This window comes from Chiroxiphia lanceolata, chromosome 3 (assembly GCF_009829145.1).
Source record: "Chiroxiphia lanceolata isolate bChiLan1 chromosome 3, bChiLan1.pri, whole genome shotgun sequence".
NCBI classification, from domain to species: Eukaryota; Metazoa; Chordata; class Aves; order Passeriformes; family Pipridae; genus Chiroxiphia; species Chiroxiphia lanceolata.
The window spans coordinates 35,130,245-35,155,896 of NC_045639.1; the positions used below are offsets into that span (position 1 = coordinate 35,130,245).

A 25,652-nucleotide genomic window follows, 5' to 3' on the forward strand; every position below is an offset into this window, starting at 1 on the left:
CAGCCCCTTTTCATTTTCTGACTGTTCCTGACTGTCTCACGTTTTGAGCAAAGTCAAAGACTAATTTTCTGTCTTCCTCAAGCCTCTAAAGTTTTTGCAGAAGCCAAATAATCATATGAAAATTGTTCTACTCTATTCAGATGCAAACTGAATATTTTATTGGGTAATTCTTCATATTATCCAATCTACATCTATTACAAAGTGCAATAGCAGTACAGAACAATTGTATCTATGACATCTGAAACATCTGAACATAAATGACATTTTAAGAGAGTGCTCTATCAATGCACTCAGACGCAGCACTGATGTAGTGTGCTCCCATTCATAATGGTGCTGTTCTGTTTCCCTCCTTTGCATCAATCCTGACATTAACATCTGTAACAATCACTAACTAGTCTCATTTCAACACTTCCAGTGTACACTGCCAAGCTCTGCAGTGTGTTACAAGTAAAACAGAAGGTGCTAATCCCCACCAAAGGTGATCATTCAGCCAAAATTCAGATCAGTGTTAGGACTTTAACAAAAAAAGACACATTAGAATACAAGTCCGGGCATCTGTTGTCATAAAAAGATTATTAAGAAAATTAAAAGGTAATGTGCCAGGAAAGACAGAAAAACAAGATTTTGTAGAGACAAATAAAAAATGACAAGATGTTTCAAACTATGAACTGAAGTTAAGCTGTTTAATCATTCCCGTCAGTGGCAAACTTTTAGGAGGAGATTCTCATCAGCAGTGAATGGCTGAGGGTTTGTTGTGTTTACCATCAGCTAACAAAGTGTGCAGCAGAAGGTCTCACAGAGTCCATTTTTGTCAACACCTCAAGTACCCAACACTTGAGTTTTCAGCCTGTCTAAGGCACATTTTTTACCCAATATATCTGTAACAAACAGTCCTCCTGCCAAGCCACCTACCAGAAGCAATTATTTATGAAAGAGAATCTGACAAACTATGAGAAGGAAGACTGCAACCTTCTCTGCTGGTTAAATTAGCAACTGTGTGTCCATTACACACATATTCTTTCTCTGAGTACTTTTTCCCTTGTATTCCTAATGTTTGGAGATAAAGAAATGTCTCTGGTGGGGAAAACAACCAGCTGCCAAAGACTGGTGTTTAACCAGCCTCCCAAGGGAAAGCTTCAGCCTAAAAGGGCAGAGACCATTCAGTGTTAAACTGTCTTGTGCACACTGGTCTCCTGGGTTCACCAAAGGACAGTCATTCTGTTTCGGACTGTGACACTTCAAAGCTCCCAGACAGACATCCAGGAAAAATCCACATCCTAGCTATGAGATCATATGGACTGCAGTTAGGCTTAAAGTAACCCAAGCAAAAACAGGCAAACCCAGACAACCCAGGAAAAGGCTCCATTTCCAGTGACCTCACACTATCAGAGGAAAGAAAAATAATATTGCTGAAATGGGGAGAAAATTTTCACCACTGAGTTCCTTTACCTTTCTCTTACATTTGTCAGCACACAGAAAGTAGCAAAAGACAACTACAAAACTTTCTGAAATTTCATTTTACGCTATGAACTTAGAATTTAAAATTATATATGAATCCTATGAACTTAGAAATTAAGAATCAAAATGATACTTCATGATTGTTTTAAAAAATCCCTTGGAAAATCACTTCCAACACACAGAACACATTTCTAGTGATTCAGTATGTTTAATTACCACATATATATTTCACACAGCATTCTACTGGGTAACAAGAAATTAAAGCTAAAAATCAGTGTTAAAAACAAGGGAGGCCAAAGAGCTACAAGTCATTTAAGAGAATCCAGTGACCTCAGTGATACTAACTGCACAGGCAAGGATTGCTTTCTTGAGTTAGGCCAGCAGAAATAGGTTTGCATATTGCATATATATTCAAAATTTTTAAATAGGATATTGTCCTGGTTTCTGTTTTGAAACAGAAGTGAATGAAAAGCAGCCTGAACATTAGTGGGGTTTTTTACATAAAGGAGGTTCAGGCCTTACAATAGCCATCATATTTATACTTCACTCACAGCCTAATTCTTTCTAAGCACACTTAGAATTTGGCATCCTTGTTCAGAGCTTCAGTGTAAAGAATCTTCCAGTCTCCAAAAACACCTGGAAAATGAAGACAAGTAAATTATTACCCTTGACTCTAAGGACCAAAAAGTATAATTTCAAACAAAAGACTAACTTTTCTCTCTTATTATCATACTTCAGGATAATCCATTTTTTTAAAATTTTTTTCCTGTAAGAAAAAAATATCTGACCCAAGAATACACGCGTATGTTTGCCTTATGTTTGGTGTCCTCAACAGCATGTAAACATAAAGTGACCACAGGAAGCTACTGTTCTGCCTTCATAACTTTGACATGTGCTTTGCACAGCTGCAGAAGACTATAAAAGGTGACCAGCAGCTGTGAAACCAATCCAGAAAGTTCAAAGGTGGGGCTTTTAACTTCAAAAGCCTTGTATGCTGCAATCAGACACTGCTCTAAGATGCAGTTTACCTCTAATCCAGATTTTGGACAGCCCACAGTCAAAGGCTGTCTGAGATTCTATCCTGATCCATGGCTAAAAGACACAGATCACTCTGTGGAGTGTGTGGATTCCATGTGTTGATTGTGCAATCAATACATGATAAGCAATCACAAGGGTTATTTAGAAAACCCAAGAAAAATCTGTGGAGGCATCCTGTAGACCAAGTGCCAGGCTATCCCCAATACTCACAGAAGCCAAAATAAAATTCTTCTTTGTTTTAGTTGGTGCTTAGTGCATACCTTGACTAAAGGGTTTGCTACTTGTTGGGCACTTACACTAATCATATCATACAGGGCTTTACTGAATGACCCAGGCCCTTGTGATGAAATAAGTGAGAGGTTCCTGAAGTACAATCAGTGTTTCTTAAACAACATCCAGCCTTGAAAATTATACATAAAGATTAACCATCTATTGATCCAAATTCCTGTTTGCCCAAGATAAGGAGCTACCATTCACAACTCTGGCAAAATACAAACAAATTTACCTTGGCAGAAAAGAATCAAGCCAACAGCACCAGAAATCTCCCGAGCCTTAACTCTCGCTGCCTGCAAAGTGTGCCTTTCTGCAATGGCCTGGACCTGTTCAGTTGTTGAGGAGAATCCAAAGAATTCAGCTATCTGCTTTACACTGGCAGTCAGGTTCTGAAAGTAATACAGTGAAAATGGGACATGCAATATTCTTCCTCTAAAAAAGGGAGTTACCCACTTGGGATGTGCATTGTCATCATCTACAGACAATATAAATTTTCCTTCACTGGATGTTTTCTGTGTTGCATTGGAGCTCTCCTTTTGTATAGCCAAACTCAACCTGTTGCTAAAATCAACTTGATTTTGCTCTTTCAGAAACCCGTGCCATTTCCTCTTAATTTCAGCAGATTTCAAGGAATGGATTCAGATGTGTTTTGCCTGTCAGCACACAGCATCTGCTTTACCTCTTTCAGGTCTTCATATTATGACCATAGTATTCTCATCCTCAATGTGTTTGTTCCAGGTGACTCCATGATCAAAATAGGATCCCCAGCCAACTGTAAAGAAGAGAAAAAAGCATCAGTGTGACCTTTTTTTCATACTTTCTTCTCTCTGACTGACGAATTGCCTTCTGTTGCCTGTCAGTGCAGACAAACGGAACAGCCCGTCCTTTCCATGGTACACTGTACTGTGTAACAGAATGACAGAGACCTCCTCTGAACTTCTGTAGGTAAATGGTTTCCACACATAAATATGAATCTCACTACGTGCTTCCCTTCTGTTACTATGTTGTCATGCAACCATCTCCTAAAAGACAAAGCCTGACATGAGTCTAAATCTAAAATTTGGGTTGCTAATGTGGTTTTTGGCCTCATGTTCAGAAAGAGTAAACACAGTAAACTGCCATTTCATTAACACTTCAGATCTGTGGCCTTTTCTCCGTTACAAGTGTCAGAATGTTGACCCAATGCCATTGTCCAGCTGCTATGCAACTCCCTCACCCTTGCCTGGAAGAGCAAAATACCCAGAAGCAAAGCATCGTTTGGACATTCTCCCCCTTCTGGGAGGGAGGGCTGCCTCCTTTATCATGACGTATGACCATCAGTAAACTAATTACAGCACAGCTGTTTTCCCACTGGTCCCATCTACATGCCTTCTTAATATTTTTTCTGTTGCTTTTGCAGCTACAGTCAGTAACTGTAACAATACCATTCTTTTTCACTAATCCTGAGAATTCATTCCAGGAGCTGTAACTGGGGATGCTTGTCACATTGTTGTGGAAATGGCAAAATGAAAGAAACAGCTGTGTCTTTAGAGTTTTGAAACAACACTACTATCTGGAATAGGAGAAAAGAAGTCAACAATTTCAGATCACTTATTTACCCTGGCAACCAAAATGAGAGTATAACCAAACATTCTGCAACCAATAACATACTGGGGGCTATAAAATATTTTATTAGTTAAGACATGGAGAACAAAATTATAACATAATTATAATAAAGACCTTGTTATCACTTCTAAGGTTTGCCTATGTCGTAAAAAGAACTGGAAATACTGTAATATTGTCCTTGAATACTATCCCATAACTAACTAAGACCTGGCAAATAGTAAGGAGCCATTTGCCAACCCCCTGCTAGGAAAAGCTCCTTTGGAAAACCACAGCTGTTACAATCATCTCTGATTTTTTCAAAGTATGGCATTAGGGTTCTTGAAATCTTTAAGAGACCATAATCCTCAGAGAAGCATAAACACTTCTGAAAACACGTTAAACACATTAAATATTTTTGTTAGACATGTTTTATTTTTTCCTGCTTCATCCAGGAAAAAATACCAATAATACATGGAAAAAACCTCCCTCCCTTAATCAGTTATTTCCTTCATCTGTGGTGCATCTTGTGCTATGTATCTGCCACCATTCAGTGACTGAGTACCAGAAATACTGAAGTTTTAACCACATGACTCTTTACAAGGAGACAGCCAATGTCCCTGAGATACTGCTGCCACATTCATTCCCACCACAGTCATGCACAGAAAAGAGTAGCATAAAAAAGAAAATCATGACACTCCATCAATTTCAGAGCACTGCAACAGCTCTACATCTGCTCTTACTTATGTTAACTACAGCACTCCTATGGCTACTGTAAATTGTAGGGGTGCTAAGACAGCCCGGGCATCAACAGAGTGCCACTGTCTCCAAGTAGTTTTCCCCCAGTGCCACCTGCTTGGGTGCAAGAAAACAATATGGACCCAAAATTGCTCTTGCACACTGGTGCTGTGAGAGATGAGGCTTGTTCTTGGAAAAAGAAAAAAAAGCCCACCTTAGCTTTTTTCTTGAAAATAGACTTGGGGAGGCAATAATAATTCAGATGTGTTACCAAAATCCTTGGAGATGGAATCTATTTCATCCTCTTTAGAATTAATCAGAACCGTAAGTGGGAACAGGTTTATTACACGGGTGCGGCAATGATTTGTGAGAGTCGCCTGTGTGAAACAGCCCCTAATCAAAAGGCATTAGTCATCCAAGATTATCTTTTTTCTCCTCTGAGGAGAAATATCTTTACTTGTTGCATGACTTCATTTTAATAACTTGTGTGTGGGAGTGCAGGAAAGAGAAAACAACAGATTTTTAGAGGTTCGACAGTTCCTTTTCACTAACCTGATATTTACCTGGATCTCCACATTCAATAAACTGTAGTTCTGCGCTTACAGGCATACTCTGAATAGTTGTAAATATTAAATCACTTAAAATCTGGATAAGCAATTTCACGCCTGCACCAAGAAACCCAAAGAACAAAATAAAACATATCAGAGGTTTATATAAGATCTCAGAGCCTCTTAATTATGTGGCTTAATTCAGCAAAATACTCATTGGATGACAAATAACACTAAAGCACTCAAATGATTCTAAACAAAATAATGTTTTCCACTAACAAGATCCTCGACAGTTTCTTAACTGTGACTTTCCTGGCTCACTAATAGCTAGTATTTGGAAAGCACTGGGGGCAGAACTGATTCAACAACGCACTTTACATTTTTTTCATATATTCATAAAAACAATCAGTGACAGACAATAAAGGGAGCTTTTCTGTCTTTTACAGAGAAAAACATGGGAAGGTTTTGGGTAGGAGAAGGAAGGAACAAGCAAGAAGCTTCGCTCCTTCTGCTGAGGGAAGTGTTTGCCTCTCTCTGCTGCCCTGGGTCAAGGACAAAACGGTGTCACCTATTTGGTGGGACTGCCAGTGCTTGTCCTCAGTTGTGCCTGTGACTATCTCCATAAAGGACATGCCAGAACAAGTGCTAGAAGAGCTTTTACCCATGGGACACCTGCATCCTCCCCACCCCTCACCCTTTGGAAGGGATCTTGCAGTAAATTCTCAACCACACCCTAGCCCACTCCAGCCTAAGCCTGTTGCCATTTGAGGTTCTGAATACCTCTCTGTGGGGGCTTGTCTGCACTAATGCCCTTTTCCATGGTAAAAACAATTAAATACTGAGACTTGTATGGCACTGGCGTTTTTTTCACATCTCCATGATAAAACTAGGATCCCTTTTTAACAGCTGTGAGCCTGATGCATCTCACTGTGCCTTCACCTGGAAGAAAACACACAAACAGACCAGTGCTGACTCCCAGAAGGATCTGAGCTGCTCCTCCACCAGCTGATGATGCAAAAGTGCAGTGCTGCTGTGCAGGGCTGCTCCCTCACCCAACTGGAGCACCTGCTCAGGACCCTCGACATGGAGCAACAAGACCTGGCCCAGCCCCTTTTCTGTGGTGGGCACATGTGTTTCCTGTTCATGTATTGCCTGAAACAGCGAGGTGAGGACAGCAGGTACCCCGGGCAGCAGGGAAAGGCAGTGGTGAGTGGGACCTGCTGCCAGCAGCCAGAACGCTGTCCCAAAATAGGTTCTTTCACCCAGTGTGCAAGAGGCCAATTCACATGCAGAGTCGAGGTATTTTATTTATTTACAGTTCTGTGCAGAAAGGGGTGCTGGGTGACAGAACCTGCACAACCACTATCAAAATTTTGACTATTTATACATTTTAGCAAACAAAGGCATTAATGTTCATTGGCTACAAGTTACCTAGTTCTCTTATTAATTAGTATTCTATCATCTATTGATTAATGATTCTCTCACTTCTCATGCTAATTAGTCCACATTGATCTGAGATCATTGAAAGATGTTGAGCCCTAAACCTTAACACGGCAATTCTACCAACAAATAACTAGTCTTTCTAACACCTGGGTGTTGCAAATTGTGGAATATGCAAAATTTTCTTAAGAAAGGATGTTCTTTGATGTTTGATCTTCATATACTCTCAAGCCTAATAAACAAGAAGGGAGATTCAACCCGTGAAACAGAGAGCAGCTAACGAGCAAGTTCTAAGTGATGTCCATGTGTTCAAAAAACAAATTACCTGTTGGTAGAATTGCCTTGTTAAAGTTTGGGGCTTGACATGCTTCAGTGATCTCAGACCCCAAAGCTTGGGAAGAAGGATGTACCACTGATAAAGGACACAAAGAAAGCAGAATTTACAGGCCACAACATTTGGCAGAAGTCTCAAGATGAGGAAAAAAACAATAAAGACCACTCAGCAACTGTGCTGATATTGCTCCAACTGGGTAAAAGGTAATTCCAGCAGGGGCAGATTGTGACCATCATCTCATGGACCACTGATCCAAGAAACCCACCAACCCAGAAGAGGACAGAATACTAGTTAATAACAGAACTACGTAACCTGTAGCCAACGTACACTAATTCCTTTGTTTGCTAAAATGTATAAATAGTGAAAAGCTTTGATAGTCAGTGTGCTTTATTTATGAAATACTACTGGAGCACCTGGGCTTGCACAACTCTGACATAAATAACCAATGTCTCTCTCGAGTGTGTACTTATTGCCTTTTTCACATTGGGTAACAAATCCCATTTTTGCGGACAACATGGACATCGCTTAGAGGTTGTTAGCCGCTACCTGCTTTACGAATTAAATCTACTTCCTTTTTGATTACGCCTGAAAGTATACGAAGATCAAACATCGGGGACATCCTTCCTGTCTTAAGGAAATTTTTACATATCCCTCATTTTCCGCCCCCCGCCGGCTGCCGCCCCCGCAGCCTCTCGGCGGCCATGTCGCGGCCGGGCGGGCGGGAGGCGCGGGGCGGCGCCTGAGCGGCGCTACCGGGGGCGGCGGCGGAAGGCGCTGAGCCCAGGACATGGCGCGGCGCGTTGTGAAAGGGTTGCTGCTGCTGGAGGCGGCGGGGCTGCTCGGCGCCCTCCTGCTCTACCGCGCCATGGACCGCAGCCAAGGTGCGGCGGGGCGGGCGGGGAGGGGGAGGCAGGCAGGGGAGGCTCCTCCACGCGGCGGCCGCCGCGGGAGCACCGCGGACCGCCCGGGCTTTTTTAAGGAAAACCTGTCGGTTTGGGGTCAGGAGTCCGGCTCGTGTGAGTGCAGGTGCACAGGAGTGGCTTGCTGGGCTGACCCCTGAGGACAGGTCTTGAAGAACCAGCAGCAGTTTTAGTTTTTACACAACCAAGCCCGCGGGGAATCCTTTGGGGGGCAGCACGCGACCGCACCAGGAGCAAAGCCGAATCTTCGTCCTCCTTACAGTAACAGCAGGGACTCACTCAAGGACTTAAAAGGACAGAGGCCGTCCGCAAATGAGGCAGGAGTTGATTGGTCCCACTTCGGGCATTTGGTGTTGAGCCCATGAAGGGACGAACTGCCTGTGTCTGGGTCTCCGGGATTTTTGACATTTCCCAGGCTGAGGACATACCCGGCTAGCATGAGGCAGCCAGCATTGTCTTCCAGATTATTTAGCTTCAGTCCCTCAAGTCTCTCAGACTTATACCCCCATGCCTAGGGAGCACAGAAATAAGCCAAGCACCAGCTTGGCTTACTACAAGGATCTTTGCTCTGCAGAGCAATGGCCTTATTTTGCATTCAGGGCTCTGGAGGGTGCAGCAGTACCTTGACAGACTTGTGTCCCTGCAGTAAAAGGTGCCTGTCCTGCTGCCAAAAGGCAGCTGTTGCTTTGGCCGGGCAGGTAAGAGTCCACCCATTTCAACAGTATTGTGGTCTTTAGGCGAAGTTCAAGCTGAACTTTGCCTACACTGCATCAATTTGCATTTGTTTTTTGAGATTCAGATGGCGTCTGGCTGTTTGGCTATTTTTCTTTGCGTTTTTATTAAAGAAATGTATAACAAACCCATGGAGAACAGATGTTTCAACCTGTCGTGGTAACTTGGTGCTGAGCATTCACGGTTCTATTTTCCCCTGCTTTTCAGTTCTAGATCCTAATTTTTATATGTTTAGGTAGATTTTCTTAAATTGCAGTTCTGTAAGGTGTAGTGAGCTCATCTAACAGCTCAGTGAGCTCAGAGTGAGGCTTTTACTGCTTTCTTTGTTCTAGCAATGGAATGGATAAGATCCTTCTATGAGCTGCTATAAATCCTTAGAATAGCATAAAGCTATCATAATTTTCTAGTGAGTTGCCAGAGCAGCCCACAGAAGGATTCATTGAACACCTAAAGCTGTGTAAGGAAACAAAGCAGTTTTCCCAGTTTTGATTTGCATGTCTGTCTATGAGAGGCATTCAGCTTCCCGTGTATCTGTAGCTTGTAGCTGGTTATCACAATTGTCAGGAAGCTCAGAAAACACTGATGATGGGGCTGCACGTACAAGTAACCTCAATACAGATAAATTCAGATCATAGTGGTGGCTGTAATTAAAGAGCTCAAACAAATTTAGATAAAACAAATCTAGTTAGAAAAACAGTGCATTTAATTACCTTAAAGTATGTTGGGAAAGTAACTGTGATTTACCTTTCTTGTCAGATTTCAGATACACAATGCAGAAGAGGTTTCCATCAATTCTGGAAGGTAGGTTTGCACCTGTTGGCTTCAGAAGGATGGCTGAAGCTTCCATTACATCTTAATGTATAAAACCAATGTTACTACTGCTTAAAACTTACTCCAGGAGACACTGCAGAAATGTTTATTGTTTTGCATAGGGATGGCTGGAGTGTCAGGCTTTTGGATAGAGACCTTGGAACTAGAGGGGTGTATATCCAATAAAACTAGCCACAAAGTGGATCTTCTTCAGGTATGTCTACTTAGAGCTGACACAGATTTTCCTGTTTTTCAGTTTATTACAAATCCAACGAGTGGTCTGGAATTCATGGCATAAGGGAGAATGACCAAATGACGTGGTTAAGCAGCAAGAACTGAAGTAAGAAAAATGTGGGATTAATTAAAAAACTGCTTTTGAATAATTATTTTTAAAATGTCTACATCAAAATGTCCAGTTCATCTTCTTGATTTCTTGTGTTTGTACTTGTTTTTCAGCCCTCTGTGCCTGAACTGTTTCTTCCTCTTGATGATGCTTTTCACGTCCCTGTTGTGAAGCCACTTGTCACGCTCTATTTCCCACTGGATCTGTTTGACATCTGTAGGAGAGAAGGTGAGAAATAAGGAGCTGATGGATACGTCTTACCATGATGTGGCATACAGATAAATCATGTAGAAGTTAAAACTTGGCTACTGTATTTATAAATGTTTAAATAAAGTGCAAGTGAACATTTTTTTCTGAGAACATTTTGAGGTTTTTTCGCTTCACAAAACAAATCCTACCATCTCAAAGTTCTAGACACTGATTTGTATTTTACTAGTGCTAGAAATGCTGGCATTAGGAGCAGCTGAAGAGAACTACGTCATGGGTTTCTGACATTGAGCTACTGTGCCAACTGTGTGATTTCTGACTGTGTATTTCAGTTGAAAATGGTCCATCTTTTCAAGTACAGAATCTGAAGGGAAAGAAGTAAACCAGCATTACAACTATCTGCTGTTTGTAGCATGCACTTACTTGCATTATCTCTGTTGGCCATGGCGTTCATTCCAATATTGTCAAACTTGGACCCGGCATTTTCATCCAGCAGATAACCAAACTTTAAAGAGAGAAAATTTTGTATTTTGTTACAAAGAAATGGGTAAAATGCTTGATCACTTTTTGCTAAGCACCAGTCACACTCACCTCTTCTGCAGATGCCAGTATACCAGCATCTTGGAGTTTTTTCTTCTTTACTCGGTTTGATCCTTTAAACAAAATATATTATGAGACAGAGTTTCAAATTCACAGAGACACTAAAACAAAGTGTTACCATGTTTTTAATTTTTAAAATTTATTTAATGAGACCATCTAAAATAGCTGTGTTAGAAACCTTTATTCTCCACCTCCCCTAAAAAAAATAGAGAAAAGTTTCTGAGAACTAAATAGTACAAATCCATGCATCAGATGTAACAGATGCACAAACCACCAGAACAACTCCATCCTTCTAAAGAAGTTCCTCCTTCAACTCCCTTCCTTCAACAGCAAATTGTCGCTCTGCATTAGCCATGCTGTCTTGAGGACAACTTCCTTTTTATTTACGGTTTATTCAAATCTGAATCCAGATCCAAAACTGTGGATAATCTACTGTAGCAAAACCCTCCAATTCCACAGTTTTTTAGACTGTATTTGTACTGAGCTTTGTCAGATGGAAATTATGGCAGTGTAGTGTTTTCTTACCTTCCAGTGATCCCTCAAAATTCGCATCCTTCTTTCTCTTGCCCTTTTTACTCACAGACTTCAATTGCTTGTTCTTGTTCGTATCTGACAGAAAAAAGATTAATCTGTTAACAGCTGTATGAACAGTTTATCTCCTCTACCCTGAATCATCTTTCTGTGGCTTTTAGTTATTCATTCAAATATTCCATTAATCTGTGCTTTTCCAGCCACTTACACTGTATTCGGTGTAAACTCTGCTTTACAGTTGAAAAAATAAAACCATGCAGGTGCAAGAATCAGTTATTATTATAGTGGTAATAAAAATTTGGGTGCATAGCTGTATTAGAGGAGTAAGCTGTTACTTGTGAGACAGCATTTTAAATAAAAGTTACCTCATCTAAAAAAAATCAACATTAAGATTCTGAAGAAATTTGAAAATTACCAAGTACGAGATTCTTTTATTTTTCTCTTTGAGATCTTTTAATATTTCTCCTACTGTAGCCAGATATTTGTGTAGAAAGCTACTTTTGTTACTGCCAGTGTTTTCAGAATGAAAGAAACATGTCTCATTTGCAAGTTTTTATACACAGATGCCTAAATCCCACTCTTGCCCAGGAGACTGTCAGGAAATATTTCTCTTAAGACTTCATTGTTCAGAAAAGGACCTGTCATTTCTTTGCTTAAAATCCAAACTCCCCACCTAGGTAACTAAATCAGAATTTACATGTATAATTACGTATTAGATAACATATTTTTATGGCTTTTTTTTCCTGTTTTTTGTAATAAATGGTACTTTACCTAGGTTGTTGCCATCATCAGACACATCCATAAATACACCTCCTTCTTCATCCATATCCTCTTCAAAGTCTTCCTCCATACTTCCTAAGGAGAATTCCTCATCATCGAGATCACTGAATTCATCTTCATCATCAGAATCCTCCCAGTCAGCACCAGATTCTTCACTGCTTTTGCCTTTCTTACTGCCTTTGGTTTTCTTTTTTATATTACTAAAGAAAGATGTAACAAGCTTAGCACTTCATCCAGCAAAATACTGTTTAGATCTAGGTGACATCTACCTACTGGTAAACACCATGTTAGAAAAGTTCAACATCATTGCAAACTACTGTAAATGTAGGCTGAGACCTAAGGTATATGAATTATGCACTCAGGTTATGTTCTCAACATTAGTAGAGAGAACTGTATTATAAAAGTCAACCATTTTAAGAAGTTATGGAGAGAATCCGATTCTGAAATTAGCAGAGATGTCAGCTTCAGTATTCTATCTTTACTCCTTTTCAGAAAGTCTTTTTTTGTAAGACACACAAACTGCTCTACTGAACACCACTCTAGATCATAAAAATTTTCAGATTTCACTAGGAGTTTAGACTTCAGTTCTCCTGTCACCTCAAGGAAAAGTTTCTGTGCCCATTCAAAAGCTGCATTGTAGATACTTCAAGTAAAAAAAGAGGCTTCTTAATAATTTATGATTGGTCTCTATGATCTTAAAGGTCCTTTCCAACCTAAATGACTCTATAACTAATGAAACTGCTAACTTCCTGAGAACTGAGCTCTGTGACCCTGGATTCCACAATGTTTATTTACTGTGTTGGTTAGAACCAGTCCTTAAAGCAGTAGAACCATTATGCCTCATACTGCTTCCTTTTGTACTTGGTATTTCTCAAAGAGAAACCTGAGACAACGAAAAACAAGATTTTACCTTGCTTACTGGGTCACTCCATTGTATAAATAATATACTACAGGTCTCTCACGTGTCAAGCCAGCAAACCGTAAGCACCACAGGATCATCATGATCCATTATGATCAAAAAAACAGCATTACTTAGTGTTCAACTGCTACTGCCTTTTTTGCAAGGTGATAGTCTGAGTCTTTCTGAAAGAGGTCTATCCAGCTTTGCACATCTCTGCTGAAACCAGAGGTAAGAACCAATTTGAAGTCTTACCCAGCAAAATCAAGGTCATCCTGGTCAATAACAGCATTATCAGCAGCTTCAAAAGTATCTAGGGAGAAAATAAATTATTACTACAAAGCAAGCAAAGAAATATGAATTAAGTCATTGTGTCCAACAAGTACACAGACCTGTTGGACAAAATCCAGAGGAGGGTCAGAAAGATGACTAGATTGCTGGAGCACCTCTCCTATGAGGACAGGTTGAGAGAGCTGGGATTATTCAGCCTGGAGAAGAGAAGGCTTTGGAGTGACCTTATTGTGGCCTGCCACTACCTAAAAGGGGCTACAAGAGAGCTGGGGAGAGACTTTTGACAAGAGCATGTAGTGACAAGACAAGGAGGAAAGGCTTCAAACTGAAAGAGGTAAGTTTAGATTAGATAGTAGGAAAGAATTCTTTACTGTGAGGGTAGTGAGGCACTGGGACAGGCTGCCCAGAGAATGTGTGGATGCCCCATCCCTGGCAGTGTTCAAGGCCACATTGAATAGGGCTTTGAGTAACCTAGTCTAGTGGGAGCTGTCCCTGCCTGTGGCAGGGTAATTGGAACTAGATAATCTTTAAGGTCTCACGTAATCCGAGCCATTCTATGATTCTATCATTGCAAAATACCTGATTTTTAGGTATGATGAGTTTATATGATCTGCACCAGTGATACCAAAGGTTCATACTCCTGTGGTAAAAAAAAATCCACAAAATAGTTACCTAAAGCTAAATGAACTTTTTCTGAGAAAAATACTTTTCTTTGAAAAGTAATGGAAGTTTTATTTTATCCAGGATGTCACCAGAACTGGATGACATGGGAAGCAGACAGACACAAACAGACAACTGGCCCGTGATACAAACTTAGTCAGCAGGTGGGATATCAGAAGTCTCAAACGCACCAAGTCAGATAGAACAAAAACTAAATTAAGATACCCAAACAAATGTCCTGTCAGCTAATCTGTATGTTCATTTTCAGATCAGAAGTATTCACTATAATTTCTTAAGAAAAGCAAGCAGACTAGAGGTTGAAAGCTCGTATCATAGGATTCCCTTTGGAATAAGTTGCCATATAAAAAAGGAAATGAAAGAAATAATCTGAAAAATTACAACTGTTCTGTTTCAAAAAGTAAATACTAACATTAGAGGGTCCTGAATATATGAAGCAAATTTTCATTAGAGATACTAACAGTAAAAAGACAAATGCAATTATTAACAGATTCTTGTCATAACAAAGACTCCATTAATTGAGTCACTAAGAAAGAACCCTGCTATGAGAATTCAGAATTCTCTAAAAATACTGTACAAAACAGTTATGGAGAGCTAACTGCATTTTCTTTTCTCAAAATGCATATATTACTGTGTAAGTAAAATATGAAATAATAAAATAGAGGATGTTTTGTGGTACACAAAGAAATTTAGATTCTGGAACAAATCACACACCAATTCCAAAGCAAACAAAGTACATGATACAAGAAGAGCTAAGACTTCTGCAGAAGTACACCAAGGACCTTACTGAACAAATAACCTCATAAAACATGTTAGATACTATGAGAGAAACTGTAAGCAAGATTGAAAAAGGCCAAGCAGCAAAGAAAAAATAGAAGCAAATGTTACATGCTGCTAGAAAAAGTTACTCAGACTACATTAGGAAAAGAGAAAAAAAGCATGAACTGCCACTCATGAGCTTAAGCTCAAAATCAGATGATTTCCAACCATTCAAACAAGTTGAGTACTGGCGTGGTGTGAGCAAGACGGCCATCCAGTTGGCTTGCACAATGGATCATAGGAACTGCTGGCTGCAGTACCATAGAATGGCAACAGGAAAGCCAGTTTTCTTCCACTTCCATATTCAGGTATCTTGTTCTTTTATGCAATATGAACTACAAAAAGGATAAACTAATAATCTGAAAAAGCAGGAAATACTGGGATAGTTACTGCAAGAAAGAACACAGCCTTACCCAATACTCTTTCAAATTCATCATCATCTACATCTTCCACACTTTCTTCATCATCCTGACGCCTCTGTTTCTCTCTCTTCTTATCGAACTTTGAATAAAATCTGAAATAATGTATAGCTCTCAGACACAAAATTACAGGTGACGATCTTTATGATAACTTTAAAAAAAAAACCACCTGCAGATTGTTTCCTGTGTATGCTGCCAGCTGAAAACTGTGATGGTTTCAAACACACCTAAAATCAAGAGATTTATATTTCCTTTGTTTTGCAAACAGTCCGTCACTACTGTAAGACTTAAAACAATGAAATTTCACTGGCCAAAGGTGCCAGAAGTTATTTTTAACATGAAAGGGCACAAGAAAGATGTAAAAATTTGCCGTAGACCGGTAATGAAGAAGGGATGAAGTACAACTTGAATATAACTGGGGAAAAGTATAAAAGACATTGACCCTTTAAGTTTTATTAAATTTTCTCCTATTTTCTTCTTTTGGGTGCACAGTTGTACCTTCTGTCAGCTATTTTAAAACACTTTTTCACCTTCATTTCATGTTGAAGAACTACCAAACACAGAAGGCAATTTTGATCATATACAAAAGAGTACTTTGTACAGGTGACTTTAAATCTGTAATCTCAGTTTCAGTAATCTTCATTGCAACATTTTCAGAGAGGGGCACACTTTTAAGCTGCTCTCCTTTAGTCTCGAAATTAAAACCACTATTTATTTATTAATAAGATATTCCTCAATATTATAATATCAATTAATTAAAATTAGTAAGTTCCATTAACCTGACAGTTCAAAAATGTTTAAAGGTCCCTACAGCAATGAATATATTAAACAGAACAAACCAACCAAACAAAAACACTCTAAGTGAATTAAAAAAAAAATAAATGAAGTTAATTCAAACACTAATTTCCTAAGGAGACACTCACAGGTAACCAGTATTTTGATCTAATAAAAATAAGTCTTTGCCAAATGTGTATCACTCTAATTTTAGTGTTATAACTGCATTTTTGTATCATACTCTGAAAGGAAATTCAGAGAAACAGAACTATGAGTAATAAAAAAATAAATACTCTGAAAAGTAGCTCCTTTGACTTTTTTTGCTTTGTTCTATTCTAATAAGCTTTGATGCTAATAACATAAGGTATATTCCAGCTTTCTTTAAATATACTTCTAATGCATAGGAACTACAACCCACAAGATGTTTACTTAATTTTAGACTACAAGCCCTGACTGCCTGTGTTCATAGGCGATATTCTTTCCTAATCACTTTCGACAAATGTCAAAATTACGTCCCAGAAGAGCACTATCATCATAAGTCACTCAAATCAATCCAAATTTGCAAATACTTGAAATACCAGAGAATACTTGAAAATGTAGTGGGTTTTAATGGCATTGCAGTAAAAAACCAACACTTAAAATGAACATTCACAAGCATTTCATTACCTGTGAAAGAACACTTCATCCACTGGGATTTTGCTTTCATCTTTGGCACGGAATTCCTTACTGTTGACTGCAAAACCAAAAAAAGAACTGATTATACTTCAAGTTGAAATGATTGTTACTCTTTTAAGAGGTTAAACAGCATGCACAGACAGAAGTACACAGATACCCAGGGTCATCTGTTAAATAGTGAAGCTCATTCAAAACCTCTTCAAATAGTTCTCAGTGCATATACTGATACTTCAGTGGGAACAGACCCCATGGAAAAACAGAAGAGGCAAAGCCCTAACCAGGTTCTAAGTTATGTATCAGCAAGGGGGGGTTACAATCACCTACAGCAGGAATGCATTTAAAACAAAAACAGAGAAAAAAAGTAGGAAGTAAGATGAACTTGCTGTCATGCACTAAAACACTGGAACTGCTTCTGCCCATCACTCCTGGCAGTAGAAATGCTTGTCAGCAGCTGCAGGGCAGGACCGTGCACCAGCTGAGCACACTGAGGAAAGGATCGAGCCTCAACTTGCCTCCATTTCTGGGGAACTGCGGCAAAATATGACACTGCAACAGCAGACCAGCTAGGATTCCCCGTGAAGATTTTTACCCTCATATGTTCCCCTTCCCTCCTCCTCCTCCTCCTCCAAAGTAAATCAAAGGAAAAAGAGCTACTAATTATCTCAGTGAGAATATACTATAATATTTTCTAAGTGACAAGGGTCCAAGTTTCTGAAACCAGATTGGCACACTCACAGAAATACTTCAAATGAACAGTAGAAGGTACCAGAGGATTTGCAATCTCAGCTCTCTAAGCCCCAGCAGAGAGCAGCTACATGCAACAACTGCAGATTGCATATTAACATATGCAAATTTTTGTTATCAAGTGTTTCATTTGTAGAAAATTTAAATTCCTCAAATTCTAAATGTTCACTCTGCTCCTTCAATTCAGAATAAGCTAAAGAATGTGACAAATAAACTGTACCTTCAAATGCATTCTAGGTTAAAATTCCTACTTTAAGTTTTAACAGCCATAAAGGTACATCAACTAATCTGTATAACTAAAACCTCTGTGTTACACAACAGACCCAAAGTCAGAGGAAGGCACATCCCTGGGAATGTTACAGAGGCTCTACCACAGATGATGATACCTCTTCTGTCCTCAAGCTGCAGGTTTTAATGATGGTTTACCCTGATTTTTTAACTGCTGGTTCTTACCACCAAATCCTGCTCTTAATTATTGGAAACACTGGGACTAGGAAAAGGCAGCTTCTTTCTGGAAGCAGGAAGACTCTCAGCAAAATAACAGTGCCAAAGGGATGTTACACTAATTGTAACAATAGCTGCAGCTGCAGCTGTGGCATTGTATGGAGTAATCCATATCATTTAATAAAAGAGCTTAATGTGATTTAAATTATTATACAGATCAATTTGCTGAGATTTTAAGTAATTTTTCAATCATAACAGAGTAAAAATGGCTATAGGATAACTGCCTTTCCCTACATCATTTGTTCTTAGAATGATTCAATGATCCAAAATTTCAGCTGTGGAGATTCCATACACCCTTACAAGAAGATGAGACCTGATCCTGAACATCAGATCCTGAACCACTGTACTCCTGACGGACACAACTCTCTTCTATTGCTACAACAAACAGCATAGACAGTGCAGATAACATGTCTACAACAACCAACTCAGAATTTTTTAGTCATCATAATCTTACCTGAAAAGGAGCTGACTTACCTGCAAGACTCTGCATATCTTTCATAAACTGCTTTTTCTTTGGCTGCATTACCACACTGCTGGTGTTTTCTGTATCATAATATAAATCAGAAACAAATTACTTTATTACTATTGATACAAAAAATGTGAGGAGTGGCTGCTACACCAGTTCGTTGTGCTGCCATCCATATGACTTCAAGAGGCTGGAAAAATGGGGAACCTCCTGCAGTTCAACAAGGGGAAGTGCAAAGTCCTGCACTAGAGGAGGACCAGACCCAGTGATCAGTACATGCTGGAGGCCGCCCAGCTGGAAAGCGGCTTGGCTGAAAATACCCTGGTAGTCCTGGTGGACACACAGCTGACTGTGAGCCAGCACTGTGCCCCTGCAGCAAAGAAGGCTGACTATTCCTGGCACTTATTAGACCACACCTGGAGCACTGTGTCCAGATCTGGGCTCCCAGAATAAGGCAGATATGAATATATTGGAGAAAGTCAAGCAAAGTGTCACTAAGCTGATGAAGGGACTGGACTGGAGCATCTCTCCTGTGGGCAAAGTGTGAGAGAGCTATGGTTGTTCAGCCTAGAGAAGAGAAGGCTCAGGGGGTTCTCATCAATGCATATAAATACCTGAAGGGAGGGTGTAAAGAAGAGCCAGGTACTTATCAGTGGTGCACAGGGACAGGGCAAGAGGTGACGGGCACAAACTGAAACACAGGAGACTCCATCTGAACATCAGGTAACATGTTTTCACTGTGAAGGCAACTGTGCACTGGCACAGGTTGCTCAGAGAGGCAGTGGAGTTTCCACTCTTGGAGACATTTAAAAGCCATCTAAACAGTCTGTTCTAGATGGTCCCGCTCTAGGTGGCCCTCTCTGGAGCCCATGACCTCCAGAGGTCCTTTCCAACCTCAACCTTTCTGCAGTCTTTATATTCCCCTATCACTTGCTTATTCCTGAAAAGTCAGCAATTCTGCACTGCGAGTGTGAGGGTCAGCAGTACATGACTGTCAGCTGGTTCTGGCTGCAGACATTTCTCTTGCAGCCCTGAAGACTGATCCCACTCCTCTTGCACCACATGCACTCTGATTACTTGGCAAGGGCAATCTGAGAGAATGAAAACTTGGACAGCATCTATAATCAAGATGACATGCTAATATGTACAGAGAAGTGCATACCTTTGCCTTTACTGAGTTTGGGATTTCTGTACACAAAGCGATCCAAAAATCTCATTAATGTGAAATCCTGCAAAGGGTCCCCCGAGTATTGAATGTGATTTCCCTGAGAGAAGCAAAAAGCCAAATAACATTAAGGTCTTCATTTTTGAAACACAGCATCTAAACGCAGAGAGAGTCAATCAGTTCAAGAATAACATTAAACCATAGTTTAAAAAGACAAGGACTTGGGGATATTACATCACATAACCCTGATCTGGTTCTTGTTGTTGCAATTTCTACATTTTCTTAAATAAAAAACACCTCCTTTGCTTTGTTTCAGCAATGAACTGCCTTGCAATGTACTTGCTAATAGCAGTTAATACTCAGTGTCATTTGGACACCATACATTCAAATGGAAACTAAATATTTAAAATATGTATTTCTATAAGTTTGAGTATTTTGGGCATGGTACCACAACAGCATTAAAAAAAGAATTTGTTCCTACATTAGGGTTCTGCACATTAAAAAAAAAAGTCACATTAGAATATATATAAAAACTCTAATAAAGCTTTAAGAATCATATAATACCCACAGTTCTACAAAGTTAGAACTTTTGTGAGCAGTCTTCTTAGCACAAAATACTTTAATTCCATGAAAGGCTTAGCATTTGAGTTTTTGGTAGAGTTCTGCAGAGCTGCAATCTACCCAGAGTGCAAGGAGACTTTATCATGTATTTTTTCTAACAGCAAAAGACACATACTATGAAAAAATCAAACTTCAAAGTTAAAGACTACTTACTTCTAGAATTGTTTTTGCAAATAGGGCCACAGATGGATGAAAATGTTCAGAAAGCTGAAAAACATGAATCATTTATTTATTTCTACTTAAAAAAATAAATGAAGTCATTACTCATGTTGACATATCAGACTCTTGACAACACCACAATGTCATAAGACCACTCTGTAACTCATCAAATAACATGCAGGTAGTGCAAGGCTGATGTGCTCTGCCCTTGAACAACTGAAGAACATATAGTTCTAATCTTTTGTTTGCGTTAAATAAATACATTTTCACTTACAATTTTATTTAATGCAACACTAAAAAGCTTTAGTGATCAAAATTAAGATCCAAAACTCAAGAAATTCTATTATTGTCCAAATCTCCACTTAAAAATTCTTATTCCCTACTCCAGAATATCAGCACTGTAAGGAATATATACAAGCTTAAAGCTGAACAACGTTTCATCCATCTTTAAACTTTCTGTTATGTTATCCAGGGAGCTACTCCAAGAATAACCAAGTTCATTTTCCTCTCTTAATACAAGGGCCACACTAAGAAACACAGTAACACCCAGATAAGAATGCTGTACCTTCTTCAGTTCCCAAAGGCTTGTACTTTCAGCACCACAGTATAAAGGACTTCGGTGCATAGGATCATACGAAGTTCCAGTCTTCCTGCCTGAGGGACGGAGGAGAGGAAAACATCTTAAATTTTCTTAGGCAACTTTACAAGAGTATTATTTTCATTTCACCATGACAGCAATGCTGCCCATCACTCTCAGCTGGACAGGCCATAGATTCATTTGGCAGCAGGCAAAGGCTACATTCAGCTGTCCTTCACCAGTGCATGATCAGGGGTATGTACAGGTTGAGTTCCGACGGGCTTCTAAGGAAGGTCTTGAGAACCCCCTGCCCTGTTCCAAAAAGTCTTCAGGAAGGAGTGAAACTGGGCACAGGTTCAAAGCTGGACAAATGAGACGCTACACATGCTAACTCTGGATATATGGCTCTGAAGGTGTTTGAACACAGAAGCAAAAAAATTCCAAGCCTGTTTATTCCTAAGGCATAATTTATGTGTTTATTACAAACAAATATTTGCTTATTACAAACTGCATAAAGTGAAATACACTAGTCAGAGTCTCTTCATCACTGCTGAGCTAAGAAATAAATTATTCTGACTGATTGCTTTCAATCAAACTTCAATTTAAAAACTAAAATAATGTTTTAGTCCCTTAATCTGAAAACAACTCTTGATCAACATGTCACTGTTACAGAATGTTACACATTAAATGAATTATATTTTCTTGCTAATTTACCTCCCATATTCAAATGATGCACCCACGAGGCTGTTGAATTTGAATTATTTGTTTTTGCAGAATTTTCCATTGTGTTTCTCTCTTTATCTTTTACTTCTTTGTCTGTATCCACAAATTTTTCCTCATCCTCTTCAGCCTCTTCTTGATCCTTAAAGCACTCTTCATCATCTGACTCCTAAAAAACAAAAAAATGCTAGCAAACAGCTTTTCCTTTCCACATTTATTCTGATTTTTTAGAGAAATGCACATATAACTCTTAAGCTACTTACAAAAATCTACGTAAATGATGGTCAATGTTTAAGAAATACAGATTTTTGTCCTTGATACAGGACTTAAAATTGAACACACAAATGTGATGGTTCCTCCCCACTTCAAGAAACAACATCTGAGCAAACCCTCAGGTTACTAATAAACAGGTCAGGGAAAGGTGCTTATAAAAATAGCTCTTACTGAAAAAGAAATGAGATAAAGAAATCATTTTATACCACATGATCCTGTAACTGGACTCTTAACTCTGGTTTTACTTTCAGAAGCTCAGACAGAAGGTACAGGGTTCCACAAATGAAGGGTGGCATTTGGCCACAAGTGACTTGAAGTAACCTCTTCACAAAGGCCTTCACGCGCCGTAACACCACATCTGCCTTCAGAGATTTATAGACAAGGTTAAGAAACATGGATGGCTTTGAGCAGGTTGCTAAGGCAGGATCTAGAAGCTTCCTGTAGAACACACAGGAGAAAATATTGCTGATTGTCATAATGCAGGCAGGAGAACAACTGCTATTAACAACAATTATCTACATTTTCTACTGGTCCATCTAAAGGACCAGTGACAGCTTGTTCCCCGATACTCAAAATCATTATGATCAACCTGAACTGTCAACAGCTGTGTAATATATCTGCCTGTATATGTGACACTGAAGATTAAAAAAAAAAAGAAAATATAAATAAATAAACTGAATTCAACTGGAAACAGTTTCAAAATTTGAGATATTAAAAAAAAAAAATAAAAAGAAAATGGTTAGGAATCAGCATCCTTCACAGTCAGACCAGATGTATGTACTGGCAGGTTCATTTTCTACCCCAGTTTTTTCCAGGCTGTCAGGCACAGTAAGGTGCTTAAATACATTCCACAGTCTGGGGGAACTTAAGATCCCTTTTTAAAAAACCAGCAACTTCCCTTTGATCAGCTAAAGAGAAACCTGTAAAGATCCTATAAAGAGTCTGAACAGTCAGATGGGACAAAAAAAAATTCTTTTATAATATGAGGCTTTCCAACTACACAAATTAAATCATCTAAAGAATTCGTTAACATAATATTCCCCCTCCTCACAATAAGAAAAAAAAGGGAACAAGATTTTAGGCTATTTACAGGCTTATTTACTTTACAGGCTAATACTCGTAAAAGTGATTTCAGAAGAAATAGTTATCAATTAGTTGCAAATAATATCTGGAATTAAAAACCGCCACCAGAAAAGAGTGGCAAAGGATGAAATGCATATGTTGTGTTCTCAGGACCTATCACTACCTTTTGTTTTATCCCCATGTTAAGTCAAAGAAATCACATACATTTTCTTCCAGTTCATACAAAGCATCAGAAATTCTGAGCCAATTAAACACAAAATTAGCAAGACCTTAAAAGCAAAATAAGTGTTTCTACAACTTTAAATTAATGGTGACTATCTCGTAAAATGAAATTTATATAAAAAATGCAAACCTGCCACTTACTTGTATAGTGCTGCATAGTACCTATCTGACACAGTCTGCTGAGAGTCCATCACTTGAAACAGCAACATCAGGGCCTGGACACTGGTACTGAAGTTTGCAAGATGCAGAACTTTAAACAAGGTGTTCATTTGCTCTTTCACTTTCTCATCACCTGTCTCAGCATAAGGGTAAGCTCTGTTTACCCCACAAAGGAGAGCACTGAGCATTTTGGATTCAACATCTTTTTTCTTAATACAGTTCCGAAAAAAGCAGAAGTACAAAGTTATCAGCTTGTTAGCCAATGCACTTTCTTCATGACTGAGGACTATCTGATTTAGAAAGCAAATGGCATAATATTGAGTTTTCACATTGATGTTCGACCGGTACAAAAGCCTCTCCACCTCACTGCACACTACTCCCTTCATATTTGGATGCTTGTGAAGCAACATCTCTAAAAGATAAGAGGCTTTGGTGGCGATCTTGTTCTGAGGGTCTCCCAGTTTATTCACCAGCAGGACCAACAGAGCTTTCTCCTGCTCAGGCTTGTTACAGAGAAGCTCATGAGCAACTGCAAGAGCTCGGGATTTTGCGGCTGTCAGACAATCGTGGCTCAGTGTTTCTAACGCCTGCACAAACTCTGCTATCTGCAGTTTCAGGTGATGCTCAAAATACCACAGTATCAACCGTCTGTCTCTGGAATCCTTGTTGCCACTCGACATCTTCACTATGTTGTTAAACGGTCGCTGCGAGAAAGACCACAATTTTCGATTGTCTGGTAAAATATCTGAAATGAGAAGTTCTTTGAAAGTATCCAAAGCCATCAGGCTCTGCTGCCTGCTGCCCTTTTTCTTTATGAGGTTTACCAAGTTCTCAACAAACTGAAGACTGTGGACAGCACTGTCCTGGATGAGAAGGGTCATCGCTGCCATCCTGTCAGCCAAGGTACCCGAGGACACAACAGTTTTCATCCATGCTGAAGAGGCCCCCTTCTGATAGTCTGTCTTGTTCTTAAACAGGTCTGTCTCATGTTCATACAGCTTTTGGGCCAGGGCCTTATACTTGGACAGAAGGGTCTGATTCTGTGGCTCTGGAGAGAATTCATTGGTGTATTCTAGGTCATACCACTTGCCCCCTGGTTTGATCAGTATTGCTTGCCTAGCAAGAAATGCAAAATCTTCTTCCAGTCTTTCTTTCTTTGTTGAAGGTTGCTGGCCCTGATCACCACCAGACTGCTTCTTCTTGCTGTCTTTCACACTGCTTGCCTTTTCCTTGAGTTTTTTTTCTTTTCTCCCCTCTAGTGAAGTAGGATTAGTTTCCTTCTTGCTTTTCTCTTTCTTTGGAGGCTTCTCTTTCTCCTTGCTGCCGCCTTCATCCTCATCCCCCTCCTCCACCGAGCAACTTTTCGCATACTTGCTGAGTCCCAGGGAGCTGATGAATGCCTCCAGCTCCCCTTCCTTCAGGTCATCCATCGTGTCCTTCTTGCCGCCATCCACCATCTCGCCCTCCTCGTCCACGGCACACAGCATCAAGTAATCTTGCTGTGGGCAGCAATGCACAACTGTTACGGGCAGATGCAGTACGAGGTCTCTCAAGCCTCCCAGGGGCTCCCCCCCCGAATGATTTAGGTTGGAAGTGACCTTAAAGACCATTTCGTTTCAATCTCCCTGCCATGGGCAGGGACAGCTTCCACCAGACCAGGTTGCTCAAAGTGGCTTTTGAACACTGCAAGGGATGGGGTATCTATACCATCTCCAGGCGAACCTGTCCCAGTGCCTCACCATCCCCCGAGCACAAAACATATTCTCAGTATATGAGTGGGATCCCACACACCTCGCCCCCCGCCAGGGCCCGTCCCGGGATGGGGAGTCCCATCCACCACGTGCTCCCGTTCCCTCCTCCCCGTCCTTTACCTTCGTGCCGCCGAGGCGCAGCACCTCGTCCAACGTGAACTCTCCTGCATCTCCATCTCCTCCTTCCTCATCACCATCGTCCTCGCCGTCCTCCTCGCCGCTGTCGCCGCCGGCTTTCCGCGGGTCCCCCACGCCGAAGTCCCACAGCGCTGCCGCCATCGCCGCCCGCCGGAAGGTTTCCCGCGCACACGCGTGACGCGC

The 25,652-nt window shown here is 40.1% G+C and overlaps 2 protein-coding genes and 1 long non-coding RNA gene across 3 annotated transcripts; 1 reads left to right on the top strand and 2 right to left on the bottom strand.

Annotated features, from left to right (window-relative positions):
- Positions 1 to 1,616: 1,616 nt before the first annotated feature.
- On the bottom strand, positions 1,617 to 6,301 carry SULT6B1 (sulfotransferase family 6B member 1). Its single transcript, XM_032682214.1, is given in 9 exon segments — positions 1,617 to 2,094; positions 3,002 to 3,158; positions 3,449 to 3,467; positions 3,469 to 3,541; positions 4,194 to 4,269; positions 4,271 to 4,321; positions 5,303 to 5,392; positions 5,641 to 5,753; positions 6,298 to 6,301. Coding segments are annotated over 9 exon segments (708 nt in total). The 3' UTR covers positions 1,617 to 1,969.
- Positions 6,302 to 8,158: 1,857 nt separating this feature from the next.
- On the top strand, positions 8,159 to 10,575 carry LOC116785293. The gene is made up of 4 exons (XR_004356462.1): positions 8,159 to 8,291; positions 9,819 to 9,863; positions 10,129 to 10,212; positions 10,329 to 10,575. It is a non-coding gene; the product is annotated as an uncharacterized LOC116785293 (long non-coding RNA).
- CEBPZ (CCAAT enhancer binding protein zeta) lies at positions 9,748 to 25,610 on the bottom strand. The gene is made up of 16 exons (XM_032684610.1): positions 25,452 to 25,610; positions 23,563 to 25,079; positions 22,323 to 22,554; positions 21,838 to 22,012; positions 21,112 to 21,200; positions 20,541 to 20,594; positions 19,764 to 19,866; positions 18,610 to 18,678; positions 16,879 to 16,945; positions 15,433 to 15,533; positions 13,487 to 13,544; positions 12,325 to 12,533; positions 11,548 to 11,631; positions 11,014 to 11,075; positions 10,846 to 10,927; positions 9,748 to 10,429 (listed from the first exon to the last, which is right to left on the bottom strand). Exons 1-16 carry the CDS (start codon positions 25,608 to 25,610, stop codon positions 10,290 to 10,292), a joined length of 3,201 nt encoding a protein of 1,066 aa, XP_032540501.1. The 3' UTR covers positions 9,748 to 10,289.
- Between the last annotated feature and the right edge of the window lie 42 nt (positions 25,611 to 25,652).

Bases quoted from the DNA above. Each gene is read 5' to 3' on its own strand.
- CEBPZ (XM_032684610.1), bottom strand. From the start codon at position 25,610: ATGGCGGCAGCGCTGTGGGACTTCGGCGTGGGGGACCCGCGGAAAGCC. The intron at 18,679-19,763 runs GTATGCACTTCT...ATTATGATACAG, and splicing joins CAAACTCAGTAAAGGCAAAG to AAAACACCAGCAGTGTGGTA. The intron at 11,632-12,324 runs GTAAAGTACCAT...TTTTTCTGTCAG, and splicing joins TGATGATGGCAACAACCTAG to ATACGAACAAGAACAAGCAA.